This window comes from Mugil cephalus, chromosome 8, assembly GCF_022458985.1.
Source record: "Mugil cephalus isolate CIBA_MC_2020 chromosome 8, CIBA_Mcephalus_1.1, whole genome shotgun sequence".
Lineage (NCBI taxonomy): Eukaryota > Metazoa > Chordata > Actinopteri > Mugiliformes > Mugilidae > Mugil > Mugil cephalus.
The window spans coordinates 12,240,702-12,266,798 of NC_061777.1; the positions used below are offsets into that span (position 1 = coordinate 12,240,702).

The 26,097-nt window shown below is 44.1% G+C and overlaps 1 protein-coding gene across 2 annotated transcripts in view; it reads left to right on the forward strand.

Annotated features, from left to right (window-relative positions):
* bmpr1ba (bone morphogenetic protein receptor, type IBa) overlaps window positions 1-25,882 on the forward strand; it is a 63,020-nt gene extending 37,138 nt beyond the window's left edge. The window contains exons 3-14 of one of the 2 annotated variants that reach the window (XM_047592729.1): window positions 3,831-3,893; window positions 4,041-4,244; window positions 19,585-19,762; window positions 19,848-19,947; window positions 20,129-20,231; window positions 21,047-21,143; window positions 21,366-21,504; window positions 21,811-22,003; window positions 23,097-23,394; window positions 23,495-23,670; window positions 23,766-23,896; window positions 23,981-25,882. In XM_047592729.1, the coding sequence (XP_047448685.1) occupies window positions 4,139-4,244; window positions 19,585-19,762; window positions 19,848-19,947; window positions 20,129-20,231; window positions 21,047-21,143; window positions 21,366-21,504; window positions 21,811-22,003; window positions 23,097-23,394; window positions 23,495-23,670; window positions 23,766-23,896; window positions 23,981-24,106 (1,647 nt within the window). In that variant the 5' untranslated portion in view covers window positions 3,831-3,893; window positions 4,041-4,138 and the 3' untranslated portion in view covers window positions 24,107-25,882. The remainder of the gene's footprint in view (window positions 1-3,830; window positions 3,894-4,040; window positions 4,245-19,584; window positions 19,763-19,847; window positions 19,948-20,128; window positions 20,232-21,046; window positions 21,144-21,365; window positions 21,505-21,810; window positions 22,004-23,096; window positions 23,395-23,494; window positions 23,671-23,765; window positions 23,897-23,980) is intronic. The other variant, XM_047592730.1, reaches the window with a different exon arrangement.
* Window positions 25,883-26,097: the final 215 nt, after the last annotated feature.

Consider the following 26,097-nt stretch of genomic DNA (forward strand, 5'->3'; position numbering starts at 1 on the left):
GTGTTTACACCCCCTGGCAACATTCAGCGTTCTGACAGCCAACTTGACTTCCCTGTTGACTGCGTTGACTATGAAAGCCGCTGACAAATGAAGTTGTTGTGTTATGACAGCCTGTCAAGAACGATCAGCGAGTGACAGCTAAATACACTACTGGCCGAGTCCAGGCTAAGGCACATCATCTGAATGTGAGCTTGAAAAGTTAGACTTCACAGAAGAAGTGGCCACAGCTACTGACCATTGGTGCGGTATTTTTGTTCTTGTTTGATGGGGCTGAAGACCAACAAGGGGACATTGTGGATTGTCGGGTGTTAGGGACTTGTCAGTCATGTTTCCTTATGACTTTAAACTAGAGTTTGAGACCATAAACTTTTTACGAACATGTTTACTGAGCATGTGTTTAATTAACCGTGTAATCAAGTGGACATATGCAAAGTAGCCATGTAGAGCGAGTGGTGTTATAATTTATTTTCTTTCATTGCTGAAGATTTTTCTTTCACTGCTGCAGACAGTGTAACATTGAGATGTGTATACTGTGCAGCTGCTTTGAGGATTTGAGTTGTAATCTAAGCTTTGTTTGGGTCCTGAAAATAACTAATGTCAGTGTACTAAATACTTTAACTTGTATGTTTTCAGTTCCATAATTTGTGTCATGTCCCCATGTTGGGACGCACACACAACTAGAGACGACTCCTTGAATGGAGCCGGACCTTTTGGATCCGTTCCTTTTAAAGAGTTGTTCAAAAGACATTTTGATATTTATTTATTTTTGAGATGCCATTCTGTTCCATTCTAAGACCTGGGAGGAACGATTTGGTAAAATTCGGATCAAAATCATTCAGACTTTATTGGTCTGAGTTTATTTATCCCTTGTGAAGTCCGGTACTGAATGGTACTTGAACCAGTGTCAACTGCTTGGGGGGCAGCTACGCTCAGGGACAAAGGAGGAGCTGTTTGTGTGCATCTGTATGAAACACAGCAAAAAAAAAAAAAAAATTTCTCACAACTCCAACTCATTTCTTAGAACCGGTCAAAGATTCTGTTCATTCGCGAACGTCACATCTACACACAACTAGCAGCCTTGTATGTGTTTGTCAAACTGAGGTAGGTGAAGGACTACTGTTCTGATACAGCAGCATCAGATATTCCAAAGTGTGTTATATTTGAATGCAGGCTGGCATTGTACCTGAGATCAGATTTCAAGTGCTGCCATGAGATGCATGTTGATACCAGATGTTAACACACACACTTAAATCCGACCAGTTGAGATTGGATTACTCAGGATGCATCTTAATGGGCCTGTTTAACTTACTTTTTACGACTCCAGACTCCTCTTACTCTATCTCTGAACTCCTTTGCGTCTCCCCTACACATTCGTTCATCATTCTTCATTTATTATCGACCTTCTTCAGACATCTATACTTCAAGTCACTTCAGAAACAACCATCATTCTTCTCTGGTGTCTCCTTTTTGTTTTTCTTGTCAGCCACCTTTTCTTCGCCTTTTTCTCTCTCTCTCTCTCTTTTGGTTTCACTTCACTCATCCTTTGCGACAGTCTCAGCCATTCATCATAGACCCAGCATGAGGGTGACACAAGTGAGGAATTGTGTGTGGGTGTGTGTTTGTGTGTGTGTCATGGCAAACCCGCCTTCAGTACCTTAAAGTGTGTTTTTTTTTTTTTTTTTCTAAGGGGCCATTCCAGTCCTCAATCTGCATATAATATCTTGTCTTCAAGCAAACCCAGTCCACATAGATCCGTTACTTACTAACACGCACATACATAAACACAGTCACGGCTTCGCAGCTATTAGGGATTCGGGGCAAATGCTGTCACAGTGTTTAAGAGGTTTCCCGTGGTTAGACATGCTTGAAATGACATTCTGGTTCACTCTAGGAGGGGAGGTGGGAAAGGGAAGGCGAGACGAGAGAGACAGAAGTAGAGGGGGAGGGCATCTGAGTTTCTGAGTTACCCCCCCCTCAAAAAAAAAACCAAAACTGAGCAGATGCAGAAATGATAAAGGAGATAGCTGCGTTTGATCTGGGAGGTTTAGGAGCTTCACAAAGCTTCACTTTTGTGTCGTTCAAAGGGACAGACGGCACAGTGGGTCTCACACAAGTTTTGACTCAACAGCAGAACACGAGTTCTAAAGGAAAAATTTATTTCACAATAAAATGACAATGCACCCTTCTTTCATGTCATTTACAAAGGAACTTCTGTTGTCGACAGGGACCACCTTCCCTTGGCGGCTAATTAAAAGCATCGCAAATAATTATTTCAAAACGTCTTATACGCCAAATATCATTAGCTAGTTAGCTGAAAAACGTCCATGACATCTCGCTTCAGAAACTGATAATTGGCCTCGTTTTCACATGAGACAGAATAATAATAATAAAAAAAAAAGTTACCTTGTGTTGTGATTTTTATGGGAAAGAGGCTTTGGGGCAAGCAGGGATGAGGAAAGACAGAAGCAGATAGGCCAGGACCAAGAGCAGGGCTGTTTCTTTATGAAGTGATTATTTTATTTTTTTATTTTTTCTCCTCGCACTGAGGCGCGAGGGAGCCAGACAGCCTATTGTTTGCCATTAATGACCAACGTGAACAAGTGTGAGAAAGAAACGAAGTTCAAAGAAACAAAAAAAAAAAAAAAAAACACCGAAACAACAGCGGCAGCTACAAACGAGGCATCACTGGGAAAACAAAAACGGTTTGCCTTGTTGGTTTAACCTCCGAGATTCAAACAACAGCGTTTTGTGTTGAAAAAAGGAAGAGAAAAAAAAATCTGATTCTTATTTTGTGCTGTGTTTGTGAATATTTGCTGTTTTTCTAAAAGCAAAGTGTAGCACGCACACACACTCGCCAGTAAATGCCTTGCAGGCAGGAGGACAGCTCTGGAAAGGAAATGGTCTATTAGGGTGTCTCAACCCATTTATTTATTAGTATAAAAGCTCCAGGCTCGGGTGATGTAATCTCTAACAGCTCCTTTTAAAGTGTGTCTACCAGCTACCTGAACAGCACAGCCCTGTGTTTAGAGGAGGTTTTCTGGAATCAAGGATTTTAATCCAGATTGACGGGTGGTGCTCAAAGTAGCTCAGGAACGAAAATGCTTTTCCCGACTCATTCTGAGGGGAGTTATCAGTGAGGCATACCTTGGAACAGACATTTATTTTGCATACGCCCGTTCCGGCCTGATCTCAGCCTGAGACTGAAGGTCAGTATCTAAGACATTTTAAGTACACTACAATTTATCCTCCTTATGTATCAGACGGTCCAGCTGAAACCCGCTCTGTTTTAGCACACTTGAAGTAGGTCCTCGCCCTTAATTACTTTACCACTTGAGCCACTGGTGGGAGCATGCACACGGCGGCTTTATCCACACATACATGCAAACATGCCGTCCGATCTCCATAACCGTGCGTATGCTCAACTGTAATCATGGTTTTCTTTTTCTTTTTTTTGTATATACTGTATGTTGTTTCCCATTTTCCATCTTCACTGTTCAATCAGCGGTTTTCGCACCATGCTGAAAGGATTCTCGCCCGAAATGAGGTGCAAACATTTATCTGTAAGCTGTTAAAGGCGCAGAATCCCACAGATCCCGCTGCTTGTTTTCAATATCCTCCTCACCCTCCTCCTACTTTTTTTTTTTTTTCCTAAACCCCATCTTGCTCCTGTCTGCTCCCTGCCCCCGTTTTCTTTCCACCCATGTCCTCCCTCCCGGTGTGTGTGTGTGTGTGTGTGTGTGAGCGGGTCAGCCCTCCCTACTAGGCAAGTGAAGTAAACTCCCCCTTTTTTTTTTTTTTTTTTTGCCTCTCTCTTTCTCCCTCTCTCTCAGCTGGGCTGCTACTGTCAGACTGAGTTGGAGGACAATCAACTCCAACTGCTGCTGCCGCTGCTGGTGTGTTTTGTGTGGTGTGGACTTTCTCACGTTGCGGTGGACCCACACACACACACACAAACACACACTCACACACACACATACAGGAGCTTGCATGCCTGATACTCCCCCCCCACCTCTCCCTCTCACTCCGGCGCATACACTCAGAAGGAGAGGCGGCGTGTGAGCGGTGGATCCCGTCGAGTGGAGGGCGCTGAAGAGAGGAGAACAGAGGAGAAGAGAGGAGCGGAGTGGCAGACTCTACCATGCCAGTGCAGGGAGAAAGGCTGAAGTGGTGTCTCTCTCTCTGTCCCTGGAGCTGGAGTCCTCTGCTGTTGCTCGGACTGTTCTCTCTGCACGCACGAGCACACGGTGAGTCGCTTTGCAAACTTTCTTTTACTGCTCGCTGCCGCCCTCAGCCTTGCCGCTGTTTTCACTTTGCGCCGAGGTCATCCCGCTGCGAGCCTCCAGGCGTTCCCTTTAACGCTTTGCGGGCGAGGGTTGCTCTTTGGTTTGGCGTTCAGACCATTTTAAACCCGTGCTCTGCTCTGCTGCCTCTGTGGTCCGTGAGCAACCTGTGCTGACCGTCAGCCTTTGGTGTCTGTCCAAAAATACACCACCGGATGTAAAATATGCACGCTGTATTGATCTTTTATATCAGAATATTGTACATCACAGCGATATGTGAAGCTTTATGTAATGGTCAGCTGCTCAAAAGTGCCCCAGATGAGAAAGCTTTGCACTGTTTTCCATTCATTTTTTCTTGCAGGTTTCACTGGAAACAGATAATTTTTCATTTACTTTTTTGGCAGATAACTGCGAATTTGAGTCAAAGACACTATCCTAAAGCAAATAAACAATTGTGAGATTTTCCAAGTTACCATATTTAATTCCTCTTAACATTTAAGCCTTTCTGGTTTTCTTTTGTTATTATATGAAAACAGTTTTAAGAGTACATCGGAGTCTTTTTTTCTTTTTTTTTTCTCCCGGCTAGCTTCCAGGCGCTATCGACGCTCAATTACATATCCGTTACGGTGCATTTGCTGTTTTCTTCAAACAGGCTGACATTGTTACCTTTAGCCGCATCAGCCGGCTTTGTCTGTTACCATGTTTGGTATCTGCGGTGTGATTTGTGAGGTGTTAGAGAGAGAACGTGTCAGATATAATAGTCTGTTATGTTTAGTGCCAAGATGTGTGTCCTTACGTCTGTGTGTGTTGTCTCTTTGCCTGACCGTGGCAAAGAGGTCTCATGGATTATCTTTGCAATTGCTGATCCAAAAAAAAAGTTAGTTTTAAGAGTTAAGGTCTCCACGATACAGGCTTGTTGTTTTTTTTTTTATTTTTTTTTTATGGTGCCTGCATGTTTTCCTTCTCTCTCTTTATTGTTGCTCTATTTAAAGTCGTCGGAGATTATTTCAGCTGGGAGTCCTGAAGTCAAGCCAGCAAATGCTCCTACCTCATACTTGTTGTGTTGTGTGCTGAGGTCGTCCTGCGACCTCTGGCTGCGTGTCTTCCCCCCTTCTCGTCGTCCATCTTTCCTGTCATTGTCACCGGCTGGGTTGGCTCCCCTATGGGTCGGCTCCCCGTGCTGAGCCACCGCCTCCTCGTGATTTATTCGCCCCGATCGCGGGAGCGGTTTGAACGCGCTGTAACTAACGCTTCGCAAGAATAACATTGGTTTTGAATGCCGCGGACACTTGAGCATTTGCGCTGCTCGCTGAAGCAGAGACGGACACAAACTTTACAAATTGCCTGAATGCTTTAGATTCATGGTAACACTGACTGCTCTGTCTAAGAAGCCGCAGAGCAGCTGCCAAAGAAGAAGACATATGTTAAATCTGACGCAAAGTTGGACCTCTACCAATATTTCTATACCCCAGGCACTGTCACTTCTTTAACATCCACCTTGCAGTGTACTCGACAACAGTATTCACTTTCAGTTTGTGAGCTCTAAATTTGTCATTTGTGTTTCTGAATTAATCATTTTGGGAACCGCGTATAGTTTAGCGAAAGAGATTCTCTGTGAATCACGAAACCGCCTGACTGCATTTTATTAGCCTTCAGTCCCGTTTCCACAAATTCCTGCTAGTGCACCTCTAACCTTTATGACCAGATCTTAACACGTCGAACAAATAAACCTCAAAATGTTGCTATATGTGAAGCTAAAGTTGCTGAAAGAACATCCATTGCGTTTCCTCTGATACCTGACGTAACATCTGGAAACGGCCCAGATGGACCTGAAGCTCAAAGCGTCATTTCTCACCCATTTGTTATTTGGCCGCTGAAGTTGAATCAGGTGCCTTCCACACAAACAGCTGAAACAGTTTCCAGATAGCATTTTACCCAGGCCTATTAGCAACGGCCCGCTTTATTAGTTGACACATAGATGATTGATCGAACCAACAACGGGCTCATTCATCGGCTGACACGCAGATGATTGATTATCTTGACAATACATTCAGCTGTTACTTAACAAGCAAATATTTGTTTCCTAAAAAAAAAAGAAGCTGGCAGGCTGTCCATTCTGGAAAGAAAGACAGAGCAGGTAGAGAGAGCATTTTATTCCTTCTTGTTTTCACGTCACTATTTGCATCTTTTATATCCGTCTTTTAATCCCAGTCTCCCACCGTCCAAACATACACTTAGACTGAATGGAAGTCTAGACTTGGCCAGCTAGTGTTTCTTGGTCTCGTAGCCACAGGTGAACTGGAGTCATTACAGCTTTTAGACATGCGGCAGACAGCTACTGTGTTGTGTGTGCGCGGAGGTCCGAGCTTACCTTCCAGCATTTCTATCCCATTGTCTCCGCAGCAAATGAATAAATGACGTGGCGTGAAAGGAAAAAGGACAGAATAAGGAATTGCAGAACTTGTGCACGCTCTAAATCACACACACACGCAGATCTTCTGTGACCTTCCACCTATACCACAGTGCAGCCTTCACTGCGTGTTCTGGGAAGTGAAGAGCGAGCGTGATAGCTTACATTTCATTGTCCTTGGTGGAAATAAGCACCGCTGTATCAGTTTTCACAGTCAAAGCTCTGCCAGTTGCTTTGCTTTTGTCACTGCTCGCTAATGAGACTGTTGCTGTCTCCAGGATTTCAGGTTCTGCTTTAACAGAATAAACCACATACCAGTTTTTTAGGGAAAATCCTCAATTTGATGTTTTTGTTTTTTTATAAAGTTGTTGAAAGAATGTCGATGCAGTATCGATGTGAGTCACCAAATATCTACTCAAGGACTTCAGGTTTCAGTTGATGTTTCCTTGTGAGGGCCCAAATGCACCGAACCGACATCAAAGAAGGCCGAGTCTGCCGACACACCGCTTTTGTCTGGACCAAAAAGTTGCACCTGAACACACCGCAGAGACGATGTCCAATGGCCCACATGTGGGTACTGTATTCATCAGCCAAAAGAAGAAACGGGAAGCGTCGCAACTAGCTGAGAAAAGTGCCAAACAATGATGGAGAGCTGGTTTCTCCTGAATTGTTCGCATTTTTTTCCTCCACAGTTTCTATAATCCAGATAGCCACGCCATTTTTATTGGAATGAAGGGATGGAAAGTTCAGATTAAACCAAGTTAAACACGAGGACACTTCACCCCTCTTGACTTTGTTGTTTGCTTACTTTCATAGCTTCCGTTCCTCCTCTGGTTCCCCACACGCCAAACAGCCAATCAGAGTAATCTCTCTCACACCGAAAGGCTTCACCTCCACAGGGGTGGCCACAGACGCCTCGGCTTGTCACGGCCCTTAGAGAGACCAGACTCTTAACGTCACGCGCCCTGTTGTCGTCGAGGACTGTTGTCCTTGCGGAAAGCTGACAGAGACGTTTCTGAATAAAAAGGCAGGAAAGAGCAACGAGAGCTGACTCACGGCAGCAAACTGCCAGTGGCGCTTTCTGTTCGGTTCCGACTCGCTGGAAACGGATACCTCATTAGAACCGCTCATCTGCTGGCCGTGATGCTGAGAGGTGAGTTGTTGCAATTTTCCCCGCGTGGCATATGGAATTTCTCACTTTAACACAGTTGCGGCGAAAGACAGGGATCCGGGAAGCTAATGTGGCGCCAGGGGTCCAGAATATAAGAGGTTTTTGTGAAAAAACAGTAACTTAGAAGTGAGTCTCTACTATACCATGTTTGACACTGACTATTAGAGTTGGTAATAACGCGCGGGGAAATAGTTTTCTCGAAATGACCTCTAAAAGGTGCAGTAAGGGGAAGTGTGGAGAGTTTGGGACTGAGGGGTATTACATCCTGTAATGGATACAGATCCAGTAACTTCTATCCCAGTCAGATTACCGGTCTGGCGCTGACTTCTTAAGACACAGCTGGGGCAGGGGAAGTGGAGGGGGTGTGTGTGTAGATGTGGGGGTGTGTGTGTGCGAGAGAGAGAGAGAGAAACGGAGCGGGAGTGAGTAAGGAATATATAAGTTTTGTATATGTGTTATTTTGTACGTTTTTGCATAGACCACATTGACGTTTTTTAATGTGCTTTATAAATAAAGCTGGACTGGATTGGATGGCGGCCATGAATTAATATCCATTAATCATGCTTAAAGTTTGATTTTAAGCAGCAGCACAGACCCTACATTGCAACTGTGTCTGTGTGTCTGTGTGTGTGCGTGCAGAGCCCCTTTGGACGGCATGTTATCACGCAATAAAGTGATGGACAAATAACAGGTGAGGCGGAGCAGAGCAAAGTAGAGCTGGCTGTTACAGCCACAGTGCGCCTGGGACTATGAGGGCTTAGGGTTTTCCATGCGCTCGCACTCCCTCCACAGTATCCTCCTCCCCTCCACCCCCCCACCCACCCTCGGCCCCTGGAATGGCTCTGTGGACATTCAGTGTAGACAGAAGATTTGGACACGTTTGTCCTTCCGCTCATTCCTCCTCTTCTTCAAAGGGCGAGCAGGAGAAAAGAACAAAAACAAAGAAGTCGGCGTTTGCATTTGCGTACGTGCTGTAGATGTTCAATGCAAAGGCGGTTCAGTCACTCTACAAATCCAACTCCTCTTTATGTTTTTCCGGCTCAACTGCAGTTAACTCGTCAAATTCGCCCCAATTTCCCCACCTTCTGAGATTAGTGGTGTAAGGCAAATATGTAACAACCTTCTCAGGCCAAGACCGGTTTTACCGCCTTATTAAAACACACTGTATATTTTTAAACCATTAGATATTACTCATTATGTGGGCGTAGTTAGGCGCAGGGAAGAGAAGCAATGTGAGAAGTGGTAGCGAGAACCCAACCTGTAATTTTGAGGTCATCTGCGGAAATCAGGATGTGCACTTGTGTCCAAATGGTTTTGTAATCGAGACTAAAATCATATGCTGTGATAGGTACCTAATGGGTGTCCAGATGGGTGTGCGTGCGTGTGTGTGTATGGTTTAGCCGGTAGTATGTTTGGCCAGTCAGATAGTGCAGAGAAAGCCTGGAACCACTGATGGGTGATATGTGACTTAGTTAATGGGAAGCTAATCGCACGGAGGAGACAGCGGGACGCATACGACTGTAAAAACATACGTACGCTTGCGCGGGCCCCCGCTCGCACACATGAATACATTCCGCACATAAATAGGAAATACATTAATATCCCCCCGTTGCACTCACACATACGTGCATACAGTGCACGCATACAGGTTGTAAATGGATGGAAAGTGACTGTTTAAGCCTGTGGAGATGACTGAGACGCCACAGACCAGAACTCTGGGAAATAAACACATGGCAGCTGTAATGTTAACACCATCAGCACTCCCCTCCAAACACACACACACACACAGAAAAAAAAAAACCCTACCTACACACTATCTCTGCTCCCACAGACACACACAGCAAGGCGCTCACCTACACACAGATTTGCCCGCTCTCGTTCTCAGTGTTGGATGTCTCAAATTCAGATTCTGTTCATTTATCACCCAGTCTAAGCAATCATTGTCAGTTGCTATTAGTTCTGCATGACCGTGACTGCATGTTTAAGTCTTGGTGTGATTATTTGTGTGAGGTTTGGCTAAGTGACAGAGAGTGTTTTGATTGCTCCTAGAGAGGGCTCGATGTGTCCTGAGAGAAGAATTATAGCTCGTGGCATCTTATTACATGCTCCTTATAAGTGGGTGTTTTTGTGTGCGTGCGTGTGTTCAGTTCGAGTTTGTAGTTATACAGCTGTTTGATATGTTTGCAAAGCGCGTCTGTAGCGCAGACCGGCTCCCGCATTTCCATGATGCGAATCCAGCCAGGATTGTCTCGTCAAGGTTTTAAACCGTTTATAGAAAAAAATAACACACATTTGTATTTGGCACCGTCTCTGCCCCTGTGATGCTCCAAAACGAATCCCGACACAGACTTGGTTCTTTGCTTGTTAACCAATTGGCAAAGCCCGGGGCTCACACAGCATCTAAATGAAAATGAAGAGAAATTGAGTGAGCACGTGGTTTGAATTAACATAAATCTTCATTCAAGTGCTGGGCAGATGAAAGGCGTTGAAATCCCTCTGAAGTAGCTTGTGTGTGTACACAGATTTAATTTTTGGCTTTTTCTCTTGCCCGGGTTGCGTCAGCAGGTCGTACCACCCCGTCATGTGAGTAGGCTGGGGCGTAAAATGCGCTTTAAGCCTCACGCCCTATGTGGAATTAAAACCGGCTGCACCGTCTGCTACTTCCTCCTAGTCCGAGGCAGGTGTGAAATGAAAAGTCTTTACCAATTTTCACAATGCCCAGTCATCTATACATACTTTCCGATCAGGCGGCATTCAGGCGCGAAAGAGTAATGAGACACTGCACCAATCCTATGGATATACATTATATGGAGACAGAGAACTTAGTGAGAGATTTCATTTGATTAACGGAGTTATTAAACAAGTTATCACTGCAGCAGGAACGTAAAACGGATACGAGCAGAACTCTCCTGGGTGTCCCAAGAAGATCTTTCCGATTTTAACTTCCCGACATCCCGATCAAGCGGTGGTTACAAAATGCATTTATCAGAAGGATGGAGCCGGGGGTAGGGTTTGCACCCAACTTTCCAGCTAGCCTTACCGGCACCAGGAGTACGAAATTATGCAAATCGGTATGTAAAAAAGGGGCAAATCAAATCCGAGGTTATACAAAGGGCAAGGTCAAAGGCGATTAAACTCCACTTACTGAGAGGTTCAGTTTCATTTACATAATTGATCTTAAAAACGGCTTGCGCCTTTTAAAATTTGCCTAAGTCTCAAATGTACAGAAACAAATTGCATTTTCAGTCAACCATCCATAGCCTTTAACAGCCTGTATGCTCCCACGCATGACTCCAGAAACAGCCTTGAACACCAAGCAGCCTCTGAGTTTCCGCCAGTCGATCCGATTTGTAACTTTTTTAACTTTTCGTTAGGGTGACGTAAATGTCTTCACCCTCTGTCCTTTCATGACTCACGTTGGTGTCCTTGAGGCCTCTTTGTGTGGCGTGCCTTGTCTAAAGTTTGTCATTCTGAGTATTTATTTTGAGAAATCATGCAGTTGACATGTTTAAAGTGGGTAATATCTCGGCCTCAGGAAAAAAAAAGAAACAGCATATTAGGGTATTGGTCAATGTTATAGCAACTCATATCATCAGAAAAGATTTAGGATGGATATGTTAATGTTTTTCTTTTCAGATTGTACCTTTCAGTAAGTGTGAGATATTTTACTTTCATGACTGTCTTGTATCTGCCGTCGTATAACGTGGGTTCAAATACAAGGGACTGCATTTCCCCAAAAATGCAAACTATCTTACCCTGCTTGTCCGAAGTCGTGCTCCATTATCCAAAAGCACCTGGCCCATGAAGCGTGTCTGTTTTTTTTTAAAAAAAATTTATTGCTCTGTTGCAACGTGCGTGTTTCAGAGTGGAATTCTAAACTTGTGTTGTTATATTTGCCATGGCCAACATTCAACTTGGCGGGCATAAGGCCATTGTTTATCAGTTTATAGACATGATTTTTGCATACCACCATGATGGAACAATGAGTCACATGATGATATCATGGGAATAGCAGATCCAATATGACAAAAATAGCTGCCAAGGGTGTGCACATTGCGACTCAGTGCTGGTTGTTCCTCTATAATGATGCAGTGCAAGCACACAGCCTGATCTTTGTCAGTCTCTCTTTTCAATGTTTGGACACCTAATGGCCCATATACACCCCTGCATTAAGAACCGATCTGACTGAAGTGACCAGTTTTAGGCATGCGTGTTCAGACCTGGCATTAACATGCGCCGTCAGGTCCGATCTCAGTTTTGTGCCTTCGCATCTTGGCCAGCGTGTGTGTGCGTCATGACTTTGGCACAAACGTTAAGTTAGTATTTACTGATCTCCGCCCTGACGTTAATTAGACCTGCGCAAAACTCAGATTATGACACTGGCCCCGGAGGGCGCACCGCCTCCTATTGGGGTCAGAGATGGGAACTCTCAAATGCGATCTCGGTGCATCCTGGGGTCGTTCACACCCGTCTTTTACGAGCCAAGATCCCAACTAAAAGCTCTGAGCAGGCCCTTAAACTCAAGATGCTTAAGAGAAGGGATACTTTTTCAACTGTTACATACAATATGAGTTTGTATTTGATTACAATAAGTCCAAGATCACTGGAGAACAATGATATTTGTTTGACAGAGATACTAAGCACCACGTTGGTGGGAGCTGTGGGCAAGTTTTTAATAAGACATAAAAGCACAAGAAGAAAGAAATGAAAAACCAGTGATCTTTAAAACAAATGTCAAAAGGCTGTTTATCCAATGTGCTTATTTCTAAGGGACACGCAATATATGGATGCCATATATAGAGCAAACTGTGTTTAAAAGATAACACTGATGCATCGATATTCTGTCAGGCGCTGTACGCGCTGCCTCACTCTGTAAGCAAGGCATTCCTTAGTGACATACACATTTGTCTGATGGAATAAAAGAGCAGATGCTTTTAGGTGCCTGCAGGAGATCAGCGATGCTTCTTGTAGCTTAAGCCATCTTCTGCAGGACTTATTTTCAGTCTCTTTCCGTGCGCTCTCCAAATGCAGCCCAGTTCAGCTGTAGATGTATTTATCATCCGACGGATTTCAGTCTCCTTCATGGACAAATGCCCGGGTATACAAATTTGTAATTCAATTTAAATAGTGTTTAGAAGAGTTAATGTGGCTAAATTGCACCACAGCAGTTTGTGTATCTTATCATGCTACTTATCGCAATAAACTAAATAATAGAGTAAATATCCAGGGAATTCAATAATCTTACTCATAAAGAAATTACACAGATGAATATTGGGTGGATCAAATCAACTTCATCTGACGATACTGTGGCGACAGTGGATCTCTCACATCCATTTTAACCGGCGTGATGATTTCTCTTTGCGCTGCAAACTGACGGTGATTTATCGTAAACTGTAAAAAGTAAGACAAAAGTTCACCAGTCAGTTCACGAGTCAGTTCTCAACCGTTGGCACCGAACTTCCAAACTTACGGTACGCAGCCACGGCCCACCGATCCAGCCGGATGCCCACTGTCTGCAAATTGATGTGGGCTGTTTTGTGATGAGTAGGAGCACACAGATGGCCATGAGGAGGAGAAAAGGAGCGTTTGATGAAGAGACCAGCTGGTGTGCTTTCTCTCTTTTCTTTGCCTTTGCTCCCACACCTCCTTCAAGGACGGCTTCATCATTTCCTTGTATTCCAGAGGGAACGCTGACGGCCTTCTGCAATTAAGACTCAGGCTTCCAGGATCCGCACTTGTCACTCCTTCGCAGTGAAAGAGGGCACAGCTGTAATAGCCAGTGAGTGGCACTGGCTCGTCGTTCACCGGTGTGACATAATGAAGGGATGTCTGAAGAGCCGTTGATGATGATGATGATGTTGTTTTTGGGCCGAACGCAGCGGCTTTCACGTGTCCCTGCATCCCCTAGTTTTATTGTCGGAGCCTTTGAACATTATCTCTGTTGTTCCTGATGATCGGTCTCAGTTCTAGTTGCAGAGCTACTTTGAAATAGTAGTAGGAGTAATAGGAGTTTGAAGTAGTATATTTATTCAGAGTTTTGGGGAAGTGGATGAAAACATTATTGAAATGCAAGCTGTATAGCAGAGGGAAATGGTGCAACTTTCTATTCTAGACTAGAATAAGTACAAGTAGAGCAGAAATGGAGGGATTTCAAGGACACTGAGGCATTTTCACAACCATTTAGTGTAAAGTTAGTATGGACGGGAAAACGGAGGACTGTTTGAGAGAAAGCTTCATCGCGCACTCAAGGGCACAACGCACGAATTTAGCCGAGTAAGTTTAGCCAAAACAGCAGCTACCCAGCATCCAGGCTTCGGATCACAGAGTGGGATTCATTAACACATTCCACCACATGTGGAATGGGTCGGGCTCATCTCAGCACTGACAGGAAGAAGAACGCCGAGATAAGACCAGGCACTGGGGCGCACACATGCATGAATGTGGAGAGAGGCAGGAAAAAAAAAAAAAAAAAAAACCTAAGGGGAGGTTAGAGCGAGAGCAAGAAGGAGAAGAAGAAGAAAAAAAAACCCTTTCACCTTCCATGATTCTTTTTCTGCACAGACTGCTCTGTCAAACACCAGGAAGATGAACAGCTACTTAGAGGGGAGAAGAAGGGAGAAGGGGGAGAAGGGGAGCAGTGTTGTCAAATGAGTGTGTCTTAAGTGGGAGGGGGAGGAGGGTAGTGTTTACAAGGGCTCTGTGAAAGGGCTTTTCTGGTAGGCCTTGTTTGACATGGCCGGGATAACTAATGAATACGCTCTCCCTCTGTCTTTCCGCTGCACCTCTGTGTGTCTATCTTACTCAAAATCGTCTCCCTTCATCTTGCTCTCTCATGCACAATATGCCTTCCCCTCACTTCCATCTCCTCCGTCTGTGTAAATATCTGTCTTTTTGTTTCAGTCCGTACAAAGCAACATCTGTTGAAGGGGAAAAAAGGCTAAAGCTTTTGGGGTTTCGTGGGGCCGTGGTTGTTAATTGCGTGTTGACAGTGGCCCCTATATCCTGCCATCAAGCCTGAGAGAAGCGGGTGGGTGGGAGGGGGACCTGGAAGCTCATACTGGTATCTGGAAGGTCACCTTTAGTGAAAGAGCTTGAAGCAATTACAGCGTCGGTGCTAGGAAATTCAGCCAGCACACATTGCTTAACCTCAAGCATGTTTTGACATTTGTGGTCCTCTATGCTAAGGTCTCGACTGGAGCCCCCAACATCAGACTGTTGGCCTCAATTTCTATATGTTCATTATAGTTATGGTAGATGTGGCTGTTCTTTCTTTGGAGCAGCTTAGGCCACAAACACCACCGTCTGGGACAGGGGGTTAATGGCAATCTGGGGCTTTGTTTGGACTGCGGGCAAATCTGATTTGCTTAACAAATTCTCAGATATTGAGGACAGACTGTGCGTGCTGCTATCAGATCCGACTTGTTTGCAGCCACTGCAGTGGCAGGCGTCAGCGGCTGCTCACCTATGCCGGTAACTAAGCTTTAAATTGTCTTGTTGTGTTCACTCAGGGAAAACCCTCCAAACTGCCACTAAACAATTGTTGGAACCATCTGTCCATCAGCTGCTGCCCGCCGCAGCTTCCTGCTAGTAGCAGTGTGGATTCTGCTCATCGTTCTGCCGCTCGTTGGGTCGGATGTTGTGTTGCAGGTGACAGAAAAGACAGATCTGATTGGAGAGTCGTGGGCTTCCTGACTTCTTCTGACTTTTTTAAATCTCCCTGGACGTGCCAAGTAAGATTTAAGCCCAAATGCCCATGAGTCTGCCAGTGGAGTTAGATGATAAATGTTCAACAACATTAGCATATGATATCATATCATAGTATCAGTCCCAATCAATGTATGTGCTATTTCAAAGATTAAAAAAATAATAATAATTAAAATTGCATGTCTTATTTTCCATTCGGACTTTGTTTTTCTCCCCCCCTTAAAAGATAAGACTTCTGGGTCAGAGTGTTCTCGCTTTCACAAACAGCAGAATATTTTACTTTGGCCACTCTCCCTCCCACAGATATAGACGGGACAGGCTCCTAGAAGAACTTCTCATTACCTCAGGACCCGTGTTAAAGCAGCCACCGCGGTGGAAGCGTTGGGTTGGAAGAGACAGAACACAAAGACCGAATATAAAAGGGGGGTGGGGGGAGTGGGAGTGAGTGCGGCTCAAGATCACGATTACGAGTGAGAGGTACAGAAAGAGACTGTAAATACACGAACTCAGATGACTCGCTCACATGCCTGACCTTTCCGAAGAATCGGGAGAGAGCAGGGAACTGTGAAGCTGACCTGTGTTACAGTTTGAGTATAGTGCAGCTCCTTTGATTATTATAAAGTGCCTCTCTCCCACTGCACACTGGCACACACGTATACACACCGCGCGCGCACACACACACAGAGAGAGGGCAGTAGCCAAGGATCCCAGGTGCAGAATGAATGTGAAAGCCTTTGTGTTTTGTCAACAACACAGCAGCACCTCACATGACAATCCGGCGGACTCACACGGGGGAAGAAAGGGCAAAGAAAGTGGAGAGGAAAAAAGGGTTTTGGGCTGGAATAAGATAAAGAGGATGTGTGGGAGAACGGTGGAGAGGAGGATGGAAATGCAGGAAAGAGGGACTCGAGGAAAAGATATGGAGCGGAGAAGAAAGGGGGAGAAAGAGGTCGGCACCAAGTGAAACACAAAGTGAGTGAGCATTAGGGAGTGGGATGGAGTGATGGGAGGGAGGCGGGCAGAGTGAGAGAAAGGGTGGAAAAGGCCAGTGGCCTCTGCTCTGTCCCCTCTGTGTGCTGCTAAACTGCCCACCAGTTCCCCGCAGCTCTGTCACTTCTCGTTTGTTAATCCCCCATTCTTCTCCCCTCCTACTCTGCCTCGCTCCCTTTCTCTCAAATCGGTCAATTGTTAATGTGACCCCTTTAAACCCCACCGTCCCTCTCTTGCAGTATTGTCAACACATTATCTGTGTGTACAAGAGGGACGTGTGGAAAGAGAAGCGCCGGATGACGAATGCGTATAACTGTTTGAGTTTGTCAGTATTTTTTAATTTTTTTTTTTTAATTGATATTCCGCCTCAGGCAAATGAAACCCGGCGTTTTGTGAACCTGTCTTCATGGATTTTTCTGTCTTCGTGCGGAAGGGCTGCTTTGGAAAAGATGTGCCACCTTATTTCGATTCTCCACGCACGTCCTTATCGATGAAAGAAAGGCGAACAAATTAGGACGTGGCGCTCGACGGGCTCCGGGATGTAAAAGAAATGTCAGCTCATATCAGAGGGGCTTTTTACAGCGATTGTCGGCGCTTATTTGAATTTTGTCAGCATGAATCCGACGAACGAGCACAACCACGACACCCATTTGACGTCGTTTGTTCTGGGATCGTTACACAAAGGATGAAAAGTCAAAGCGTTTAGATGAAATATAAGTGGAAACCCCTTTAATCTCTCTAATGGCATTAAATGTAACCTAAGTCGCCGGGCTAAATGCCACTTAAAGTTTTTGTTTATACTGGACGAGGAATGTCAACTAACAGAAGTGCGACACAAAGTGAAAGTCAGATCAAGATCGAGCGTTTTCAACATCACGCAGATCTGCTTTTCGTACAGATCTTTTAATGAATATGTGTGTATTCGGGCACTTCATCTGTTTATTCATTCATTCATTCATTTTCTGTAACGAATGGCGAGAGGCGGGGTGCTGGACAGGTCTCCACTTTGTCAAAGGGCCACTTCATCTGTTCAGCTTGAGTCAAATGAAAAAGCAAAAAACAAAACAAAACATGAAAGATCATTGATCAACCCCCAATATACTGAATACAGAGGTCCTTTATGTTAGCATTAGCCTAGATACTACACAACAGATACCATCTAAATATTAATATTAGGCTAGCTAGTACAAAATATATTCCATAAAAACATCCTGTCCACGACAATAATGGCTGTATATCTAAATAAGACATTGCCTTAATTTCTTAGAGTTTATACCTTTAGTAAAATACAGCCACAACATTAAAACTACTGACAGGAGAAGTAAATAATGTTGACAATCTTGTGATAATGTTCACAATGTTCTGCTGGGAAAAGTTTGGGTTTGACATTTGTGTGGATGTTGACCAGACCAGGCACCCCCATCCCATAGCAATGACACTCCTTCACACAAAAACACTTTAGGAACAACTAAAAAAAAAAACCCATGAAGAACATGTAGAGCTGGCCTCCAAAGTCACTAGATCCCAAACTGATCGACTATCTGTTTCGTAGGCACAAACAACACCTACACAATATTCGGAAAGCAGTCATAGTGCTATGCCTGAACGGTGTGAAACTGGTAGAAGTTTTTTAACATCAATGCCAAATGATGAAAGCTGATTTTAAAACTAGAACCTTACCCAACCTCTAAATGGAAAGCTTTCTATTAGCTTTACCATTAACCAGAGATTTTAGACACTTTTGAAGTAAACGCCTTAGACATGATGTCACAAGGTTGTCTGGTTATGGTTACCCCATGTGTGTGGCTAGATCAGTGTTTTTAACAACAAACTAAACCCAAAGACAAAAAAACAAAAAAAAAACAAATACATTTAGTCTGTTCTGATTCACAACAGGTGTGTGCAGTTGTTGATTCTTCCCCCCAGCAGACTTTCCAGTGTAGGGTGATTTTGAACATTCTGTAAGAGTGAGCAATCAGGCCCTTTTATTAGCTGCTGTTTTTGTGATTTTTTTTTTCTTTTTCTTTCACTCAGAGGCCTGAAAGACGGGGTAGGAGAGCAGATTTGGTATCTGCTCGTGGTTTATTTTAGGGAAGAAAAGGCTCGTGCTTGTCTTGGACCATCTCCGCTCGCAGCTGTTCAGCATCTGGTCTCAATGATCAAGCTGGAATGAATGAACATCTTAAAAGCCGTGAAGGAAAGACACTTCCGCGATCCTTTCCTCCCCCCCTCAAGTGACAAACAGGTGTCCTTTTGAAATCGGATGAGGGAATACAACGGTTTCGTTCTGGTTCTTAGGAGATGTATCGGTTGTGAGACTAAAGAAAATCTGCTGTGAGACGACACGTTTCATTGCGTCAGTTGTTCTTGAAAAGTTTGCTTTTATGTTTTCCCTCCGTGTTACAGGCTTTTATTGTCTATTTTGTCTTTAGTTATATTTCAGTGTTTAATTCAGTCTCAGTAAGTCGACCGGCCTTTTGGGTTGAAGTGTGTTAAATCGTGTCAAATAAAATCCATGAAACTTCTCTTTCTTTTACTGTTGATCCTTTTCCCTGCATTGTTACATATTTATATATACTGGACATATGTTTATATTGGAAATTCATTTATTTTATAACACTTAAAATTGCCCCCCTTGATTCTACCAACGCCGATCAGGCATAACTTTATGACCACCTTCCTAATATTACGTAGGTGTCTCTTGTGCCTCCAAAGCAGTCCATCAGAGAATGGACATGGGCCTTCTGGGGGTGTTGTTAATGGAGGTCCTTTGGGTCCTATGGGTTGATGGGAAGGGTCTCTGTGCATCCCACAGATACTTGATCAATTTGGGATCTAGGGAATTTGGAGGCCAGGTCAGTTGTTTTTTGTAATTGTTCCTAAACCGTTTTACACGACACCTGTCAGTTGTCATAATGTTACGCCAGATCGCTGTATACATACATATGCGTGAATATAGAAACCTGTGTGAGTTGAACATCTTCACCAGCTAAATTTCTTTTTTTTTTCTCCTTCTGTCTGTTTTACAGGCAACATACTGGACAGTATGCTGCTAAGAGCATCCAGTAAGGAGACTGGAGAGAGCGGGAAGGAGAGTTTTGGCAGCACAGTTCCTGCTTCGTCCTCTCAAAGACTCCTGTGGTGTCACTGTTATCCCTACTGCCCTGATAATTTTTCCACCAATAACAGTAACAATAACACATGCAGGTAAGTTCACTTGATAAAAACACTTTTTTTTTTTCGTATTCGTATATTTTATTAGTAGTTGTTTTATCAAAATCTGCTTTTCCAGGACCGATGGATACTGTTTTACCATGGTGGAGGAGGAAAGAGGGACACCGGTCCAGACTGCGGGTTGCCTGGCGCTGGCCGGAGCAGAGTTTCAGTGTAGGGTGAGTTGTGATATAATAAACCATAAAATCTTTTTTTAATTACAAGAAGGTATGTGAAATAATCAGTATTATATGAATAAAACAGGAAATTAAACCCAGATCAAAACAGTACTTGTGGTCGTATTTTTCGTTATTTTGATGGAGCTTTGATGGAATTAATATGCATTTGCATTTGTTCCAGGACACGGGGAACTCGCGTCAAAGAAGGTCAATAGAGTGCTGTAAAGGCGAAGATTACTGCAACAGGAACCTGCATCCCACGCTGCCACCGCCCAAACCACCGCGTAAGTTCGCGGGCCCTCTCTCATCCTCTCCTTCTTCCCGATAAAACGTGAGAAGGTTTTGAAAACGCCACTCGTCCTCCAGTTGATCAGGACATAGGATAGGACTCAGTAACTGTCAGCAATGGTGTTGCGCCACACAGGATTCAAAGATACAGATGTCACGACACTGTCAGCGAGTGACAGAAAGGCTCAAGTGTGGGGAGGCGGTGTCAGAGAGTTTCTGTCAAACAGTCCTGAAGCAGCCAAAGCTACTGAGTGTCAAGAGAGGACAAGGGTCTCTCCTCCTGTGCACAACACTATACTCTGTGTGTGTGTGTGTTTTGTGTGTTTGAGGGACAGTAAGCCTAGATTCCCAGGGAAATCGCAACACCCTGCAGACACTGGCGGTTGAGTCATCAATCTGAAACCTTATCATAGGGGATCAGGAGGAGAATTCATCGACTAGGCAAGAGGCCTTCCTCTCGCTGTTGACTGGGGCCTCGGGGGATAAAACTGTGTGCCAGAAGAAAATGAAAAATTGATGAGTGAAATATGATTTGTACACAGCTTACCGCACGCCATTAGTTCCAAGTGGACTGGAAAAGGTGACTGTGATTGTTTTTGGTGATTTTCTCAAATTTGTACTTTCAGAAATTTGGTTGTTTGCATCATGTCTCATGTCAAGTTTCTTGTGTTTCCTCGAGAATGTCCCACTCATTCCACACATCACATCCGAGACATGTGACGGGGACGCTTTGAAAAGGCAAACATGAGCGATGATTATTTGAAACTTTTCTGACGTTTTCTCCTTTTTTCCCCCACCCTCTTCTCTCTAGTCTACGTAGACGGGAAGATCCACCACATGGCTTTGTTGATTTCGGTCGCTGTGTGCAGCCTTATTTTGGCTGGCATTATTTTATTCTGCTACTTCAGGTAATTACACCTAACAATGTCTGTGAAGGTTCTCAGTCATCCATGTCATGGTAATCCAAAAGGCGTTGAATAAAGGCAACTGGATTTGTAGAATAGAAAAGAAAGAAAATTCTACAAGTCCAGTTGCCTTTATCCAACGCCTTTTGGATTACACCTAACAATCAACCAGTCAAACTGTACACACAGTGATTGTTTTATGTTCTGAAAAATGCTCCCTTACAGGTATAAACGACAAGAGTCCCGTCCACGGTATACCATCGGTTTAGAGCAGGATGAGACCTATATTCCACCTGGAGAATCTCTGAAGGACCTAATAGAGCAATCACAAAGCTCTGGCTCAGGCTCAGGGCTCCCTCTATTGGTGAGATACACGCACTGCATCTAAGCACCTGTTAAATCAAAAAGATTCCTCATGGAGGCTCAATATGTGGACATTAGGGCAGTGGGTTCTACTTGATTAGGTTTTGAGTGTTATGTCTTGAGAAACGAAATACCAGATATTACTGGATATCTCATGCACTATATCCGTCTTATTAAATCAGATCACTATCATTATTCTATTACAGCGGTATGACCAATGTGCTGAAACACAATCCATACACACAAGGCGGGATCAGATCAACCTAAACCTTAGCTGATCGCTTCCTGTCTTCTCCCTCCTCCTCAGGTCCAGAGAACGATCGCCAAGCAGATTCAGATGGTGAAGCAGATAGGCAAGGGCAGGTACGGGGAGGTGTGGATGGGCAGGTGGAGGGGAGAAAAGGTGGCTGTCAAAGTTTTCTTCACCACTGAGGAGGCCAGTTGGTTCAGAGAGACTGAAATCTACCAGACCGTCCTGATGAGACACGAGAACATACTGGGTAGGTCTGGCTTCTTCCCTCTGTGGTCACCCTGCTTCACAACTCTTGTGTCTGTGCATGTCTGTGTTTGTTGGCTTTGGGAATGTTTCATTTGAAGGGGCAGGTGATTAAAAGCATTTATTTATTTATAACAGTACTAATCCTAATCAATTTTAAACTATAAATGGATTTATTGACTTTGGATACATATATGGATTCACTACATGTTAATGAGAGATTGGTGTTCCCGATGGATGGAGTTATATACCTGAGGTTTGTGGTAAAAAAAAAAAAAAAAAAAAAGCTGATAATGATTTAAACACACAGCACTCAGCGCCAAAACAGATCAATTATAGAGAGACTGTGAACCACAGCAAATTCTCAAGTAGACAACAACAGACTTCAGATCAAAGCCGGCGTAATTAAACGGCACAGGATGCATTTTAATTAAGTAGCGGGGCAAGAGATCATTCGTAGTAAACTAGAAGTTGGGCCGGAGGCTGTGATGCATAATGCAGCCTTCCACGGTGGATACCGCAGGATCAGACTTAATGCCCATCATGTCCACTGTTGCATCCGGCGAAACTGTACGCGGGCTGAGCTGGTGGTTGTGCATCCTAAAATTAAAGTTGCACTATAAAAACTTTATCTATGAATCTATAACAAGTGAAAACATTTAGACATTGAGCCTGAATTGTTAGCGTGACTGCGCAAATGCATTTAACTGCATTCGGAAGTCAGTTGTCTTAATTTACCATTAAAGTGATAGAATAATCAGTGGCAAAATGTTTTCCCTTAAGCATGATGAGATATTTTTCTTGGTTGACAAGGTTAAAATAAACTGTATTTCTGGTGGTTTTGTACTTAAGTTCTAGATGAATCTCTACTAGCACTGGTGAATGAAAACACTACAAAAATTCATAATGCCCTCCTTTGACACAGCGTACATGCTCAAACCAGGGTCCCTGAAGAAAAAGAAAAAAAAAGTATAAACCTGAAAGAGCTCTCTCTTGGATGGATAAATTTAAAAGCACCTACGCGGAACAGAAAATTACAGTAACTCCCCACTTGTTAAAGTCCACCTCTCTTCATCCTCCAACCACTCCATTCACAGGTTTCATAGCAGCAGATATTAAAGGAACCGGCTCTTGGACCCAACTCTACCTAATCACTGACTACCATGAAAATGGATCTTTGTACGACTACCTCAAATCAACCACTCTAGACAATAAAGCCATGCTGCGACTGGCCTACTCCTCTGCATCAGGGCTCTGTCACCTCCACACAGAGATCTTCGGCACCCAGGGCAAACCTGCCATTGCTCACAGGGATCTGAAGAGCAAGAACATACTGGTTAAAAGAAATGGAACCTGCTGCATAGCGGACCTCGGGCTCGCTGTTAAGTTTATCAGGTGAGTGTGTCAGGAGTGAGTCTCGTTTAGTGTGATTTCTGATGAGATGTTGATAACTAGATAACTGAATCATCTTTAACTTAAAATGCTGACTCTGCAGTGACACAAATGAGGTAGACATCCCTCCCAACACCAGAGTTGGAACAAAGCGTTACATGCCTCCAGAGGTTCTGGACGAGACTCTGAACAGGAGTCACTTTCAGTCGTACATCATGGCCGACATGTACAGCTTCGGCCTCATCCTGTGGGAGATCGCTCGACGTTGCGTCTCGGGAGGTAACCGCTGTAAATAGATTTTGCCTCTATTGCCTTCCTAAAAGGAAGGATTGCACCTGAACAGTGTGTTTTTCCCTCCCCTTTGTTCCCTGCAGGAATCCTTGAGGAGTATCAGTTACCGTACCATGAGTTAGTTCCTACGGACCCTTCGTACGAAGACATGAGGGAGGTGGTCTGCATTAAGAAACTGCGACCGTCCTTTCCTAATCGATGGACCAGCGATGAGGTAAAAACATGCGACAAAAATATCCTGTGCATCGACAAACTCGAGCAAATGAATGACCTCTGTAACACGAATCTCTCTCCTCAGTGTTTGAGGCAGATGGGGAAGCTGATGACAGAATGCTGGGCCCACAGCCCAGCCTCCCGCCTCACAACCCTACGGGTCAAAAAGACACTTGCCAAAATGTCTGAATCACAGGACATCAAGCTGTGAGAGGGCAGCGCCAGGTGTGGGTTTTCACGCGTAGAAAGGGCACTAACAAATCACACTGGCTCTGGCTCAGACGTTTCTTTCTTTCTTTCTTTCTTTTTTTTTGTTTTTTCTGGCAAAAGGAGGAGGGACAGGAAGAAAGAAGAACACTTAGGAGATCACATGATCGCAGTCTTTGAGTCCAAACGCCCAGAACTCTGCAACACAAGTTCCCTTAAAACAATCAGGTCTTACGTGGCCCTGCTGTGTTCACCGTAAGAAGGTGAGGCAGTTTTATTTCAGACTAGTGTGAAGACTTTAAACACATAGGTTCCTGTTCACGTGCTCCAAAGGCCTTGAAGCAAGAGACTGAGTTTGACGTGGCACTGTAGCGGCAGTGATATGCAAACAGGCTACTGACCATTGAGTGGAATACTATATCACTGCTTTCTGTGAAAGCTCTCTACCTGTAGATGAAGGTCTGATTCATAGAACTGAAGGGGTGTGCCTCAAGGCAATCTGCCATTGCAGCATAACACTTCCTTTCTAAACACGATCACCCCACTACTGGCTTTATGCTATAATTGGACTGAACACATTTGTTTTTTTTGTTTCGTTTTTTGTCGCTCTTAAACCGATTGTCTTTGGTTACAAGAACTGACACTGTGTGACAGAAGAAAAAAAAAAAAAGCATTTTGAGGCTTTAAGATGTTTGTTTATGGTGATATTGTTTGTAGACACTGAAGAATAAGTATATGTGTATTTTTGAGTTGTGACGGGCTAATGGAAGTTGGTCAAGTGCATTTTCAATGTAAGACTCAAACTCTTTAAGGCTATATGTGAAAAATAAAGTTTATATGTCCAAATAAATCCTCAACTGAGGCTCTGAACAGGCCTCCGTGTGTCCTTGCCCTCCGACGGAAGACGAAACCTGCCTGAGAAGAGGAGGCCTGGCAGTAGTGGGACGATTGGAGCAGGACAGTGCCCTCTAAAGAGGGTACACGGCGACTGCAGGACTGCCTTACACTTGCTGTGTTGGTGACTTCTTGTTGGCGATGTAGTGGTGTATCATAAATGTGTGGAATTGCGCTAGTTTAGGGATATCACAAGTTGTTCATCATGGGGGATTGCTATCATTCAGGCATTCTCAATCACATACTACCATAGCAACGCTGATGATTTAAGCTCGGGGACCAGAAACACAGTTAAATGTGGTCCAAGAAAACAACCACCTCAGCTGTCCCCAAACTATCACACCAAGAGTGTTACGTAACATTATTATTTGTTTTTCCACGGGTTTCCTCTTACATTTGCAGCGGTCACAGTGAAACCAAGTCATCTTTCGACTTAGATCGTCCAAGTTTTTCTGTTAATTTAAATTCTCCCAGCAAGAAACTCTAGTTAGCCTCGCAAGCCTCAGCATGAAATGGTTAAGTAGATCCACACAGCTTTCATCCTCACAGTTAGCAGGCTGTTAGGTCTTCCACAGTGGCCTGCAGTCACAGAAGCGCCCGTTAACATCGCCTTTAAGTTGGATCTCCTTAGTAAAAAAACTTCATAAACTCCCCTTCACAGGTTTCATATTTTGTCTGTCAACTAAAATTATGGAGCACTTGTCTCCGTCTGAGGATTTTTTTTTTTTTTTTGGTGTGACAGATTTGTTGTGCTTTAAATGCCCTTTCTTTCCTTTTGGGTGTTGTGCCTTATTTAATCTGTACCTGCTGTAGTTGTCTGTGAGAGAAAGCGGTGTTTTTCTCGAGTCAGAGGTTGAACATTCCCCCAATAAAAGTGTTTCACTCATCCACGTGGCTGACGCACAGTTTGTGGTGGCTGAACGGGGCGCAGTGCCGACGCCACCCGACGTCTTTTTTTTTTTTTAGCTGCGAGCACGGTCTCCGTTCTTTCTTTCTTTTCAAAGAAAAAAAAAGAGAAGAAAGTGACACGCCTCATTAACAACCCACCAGTGCTGTTGAGCACGCAGCATGTTAAACAGTGACACCATAATCACTTTCAAT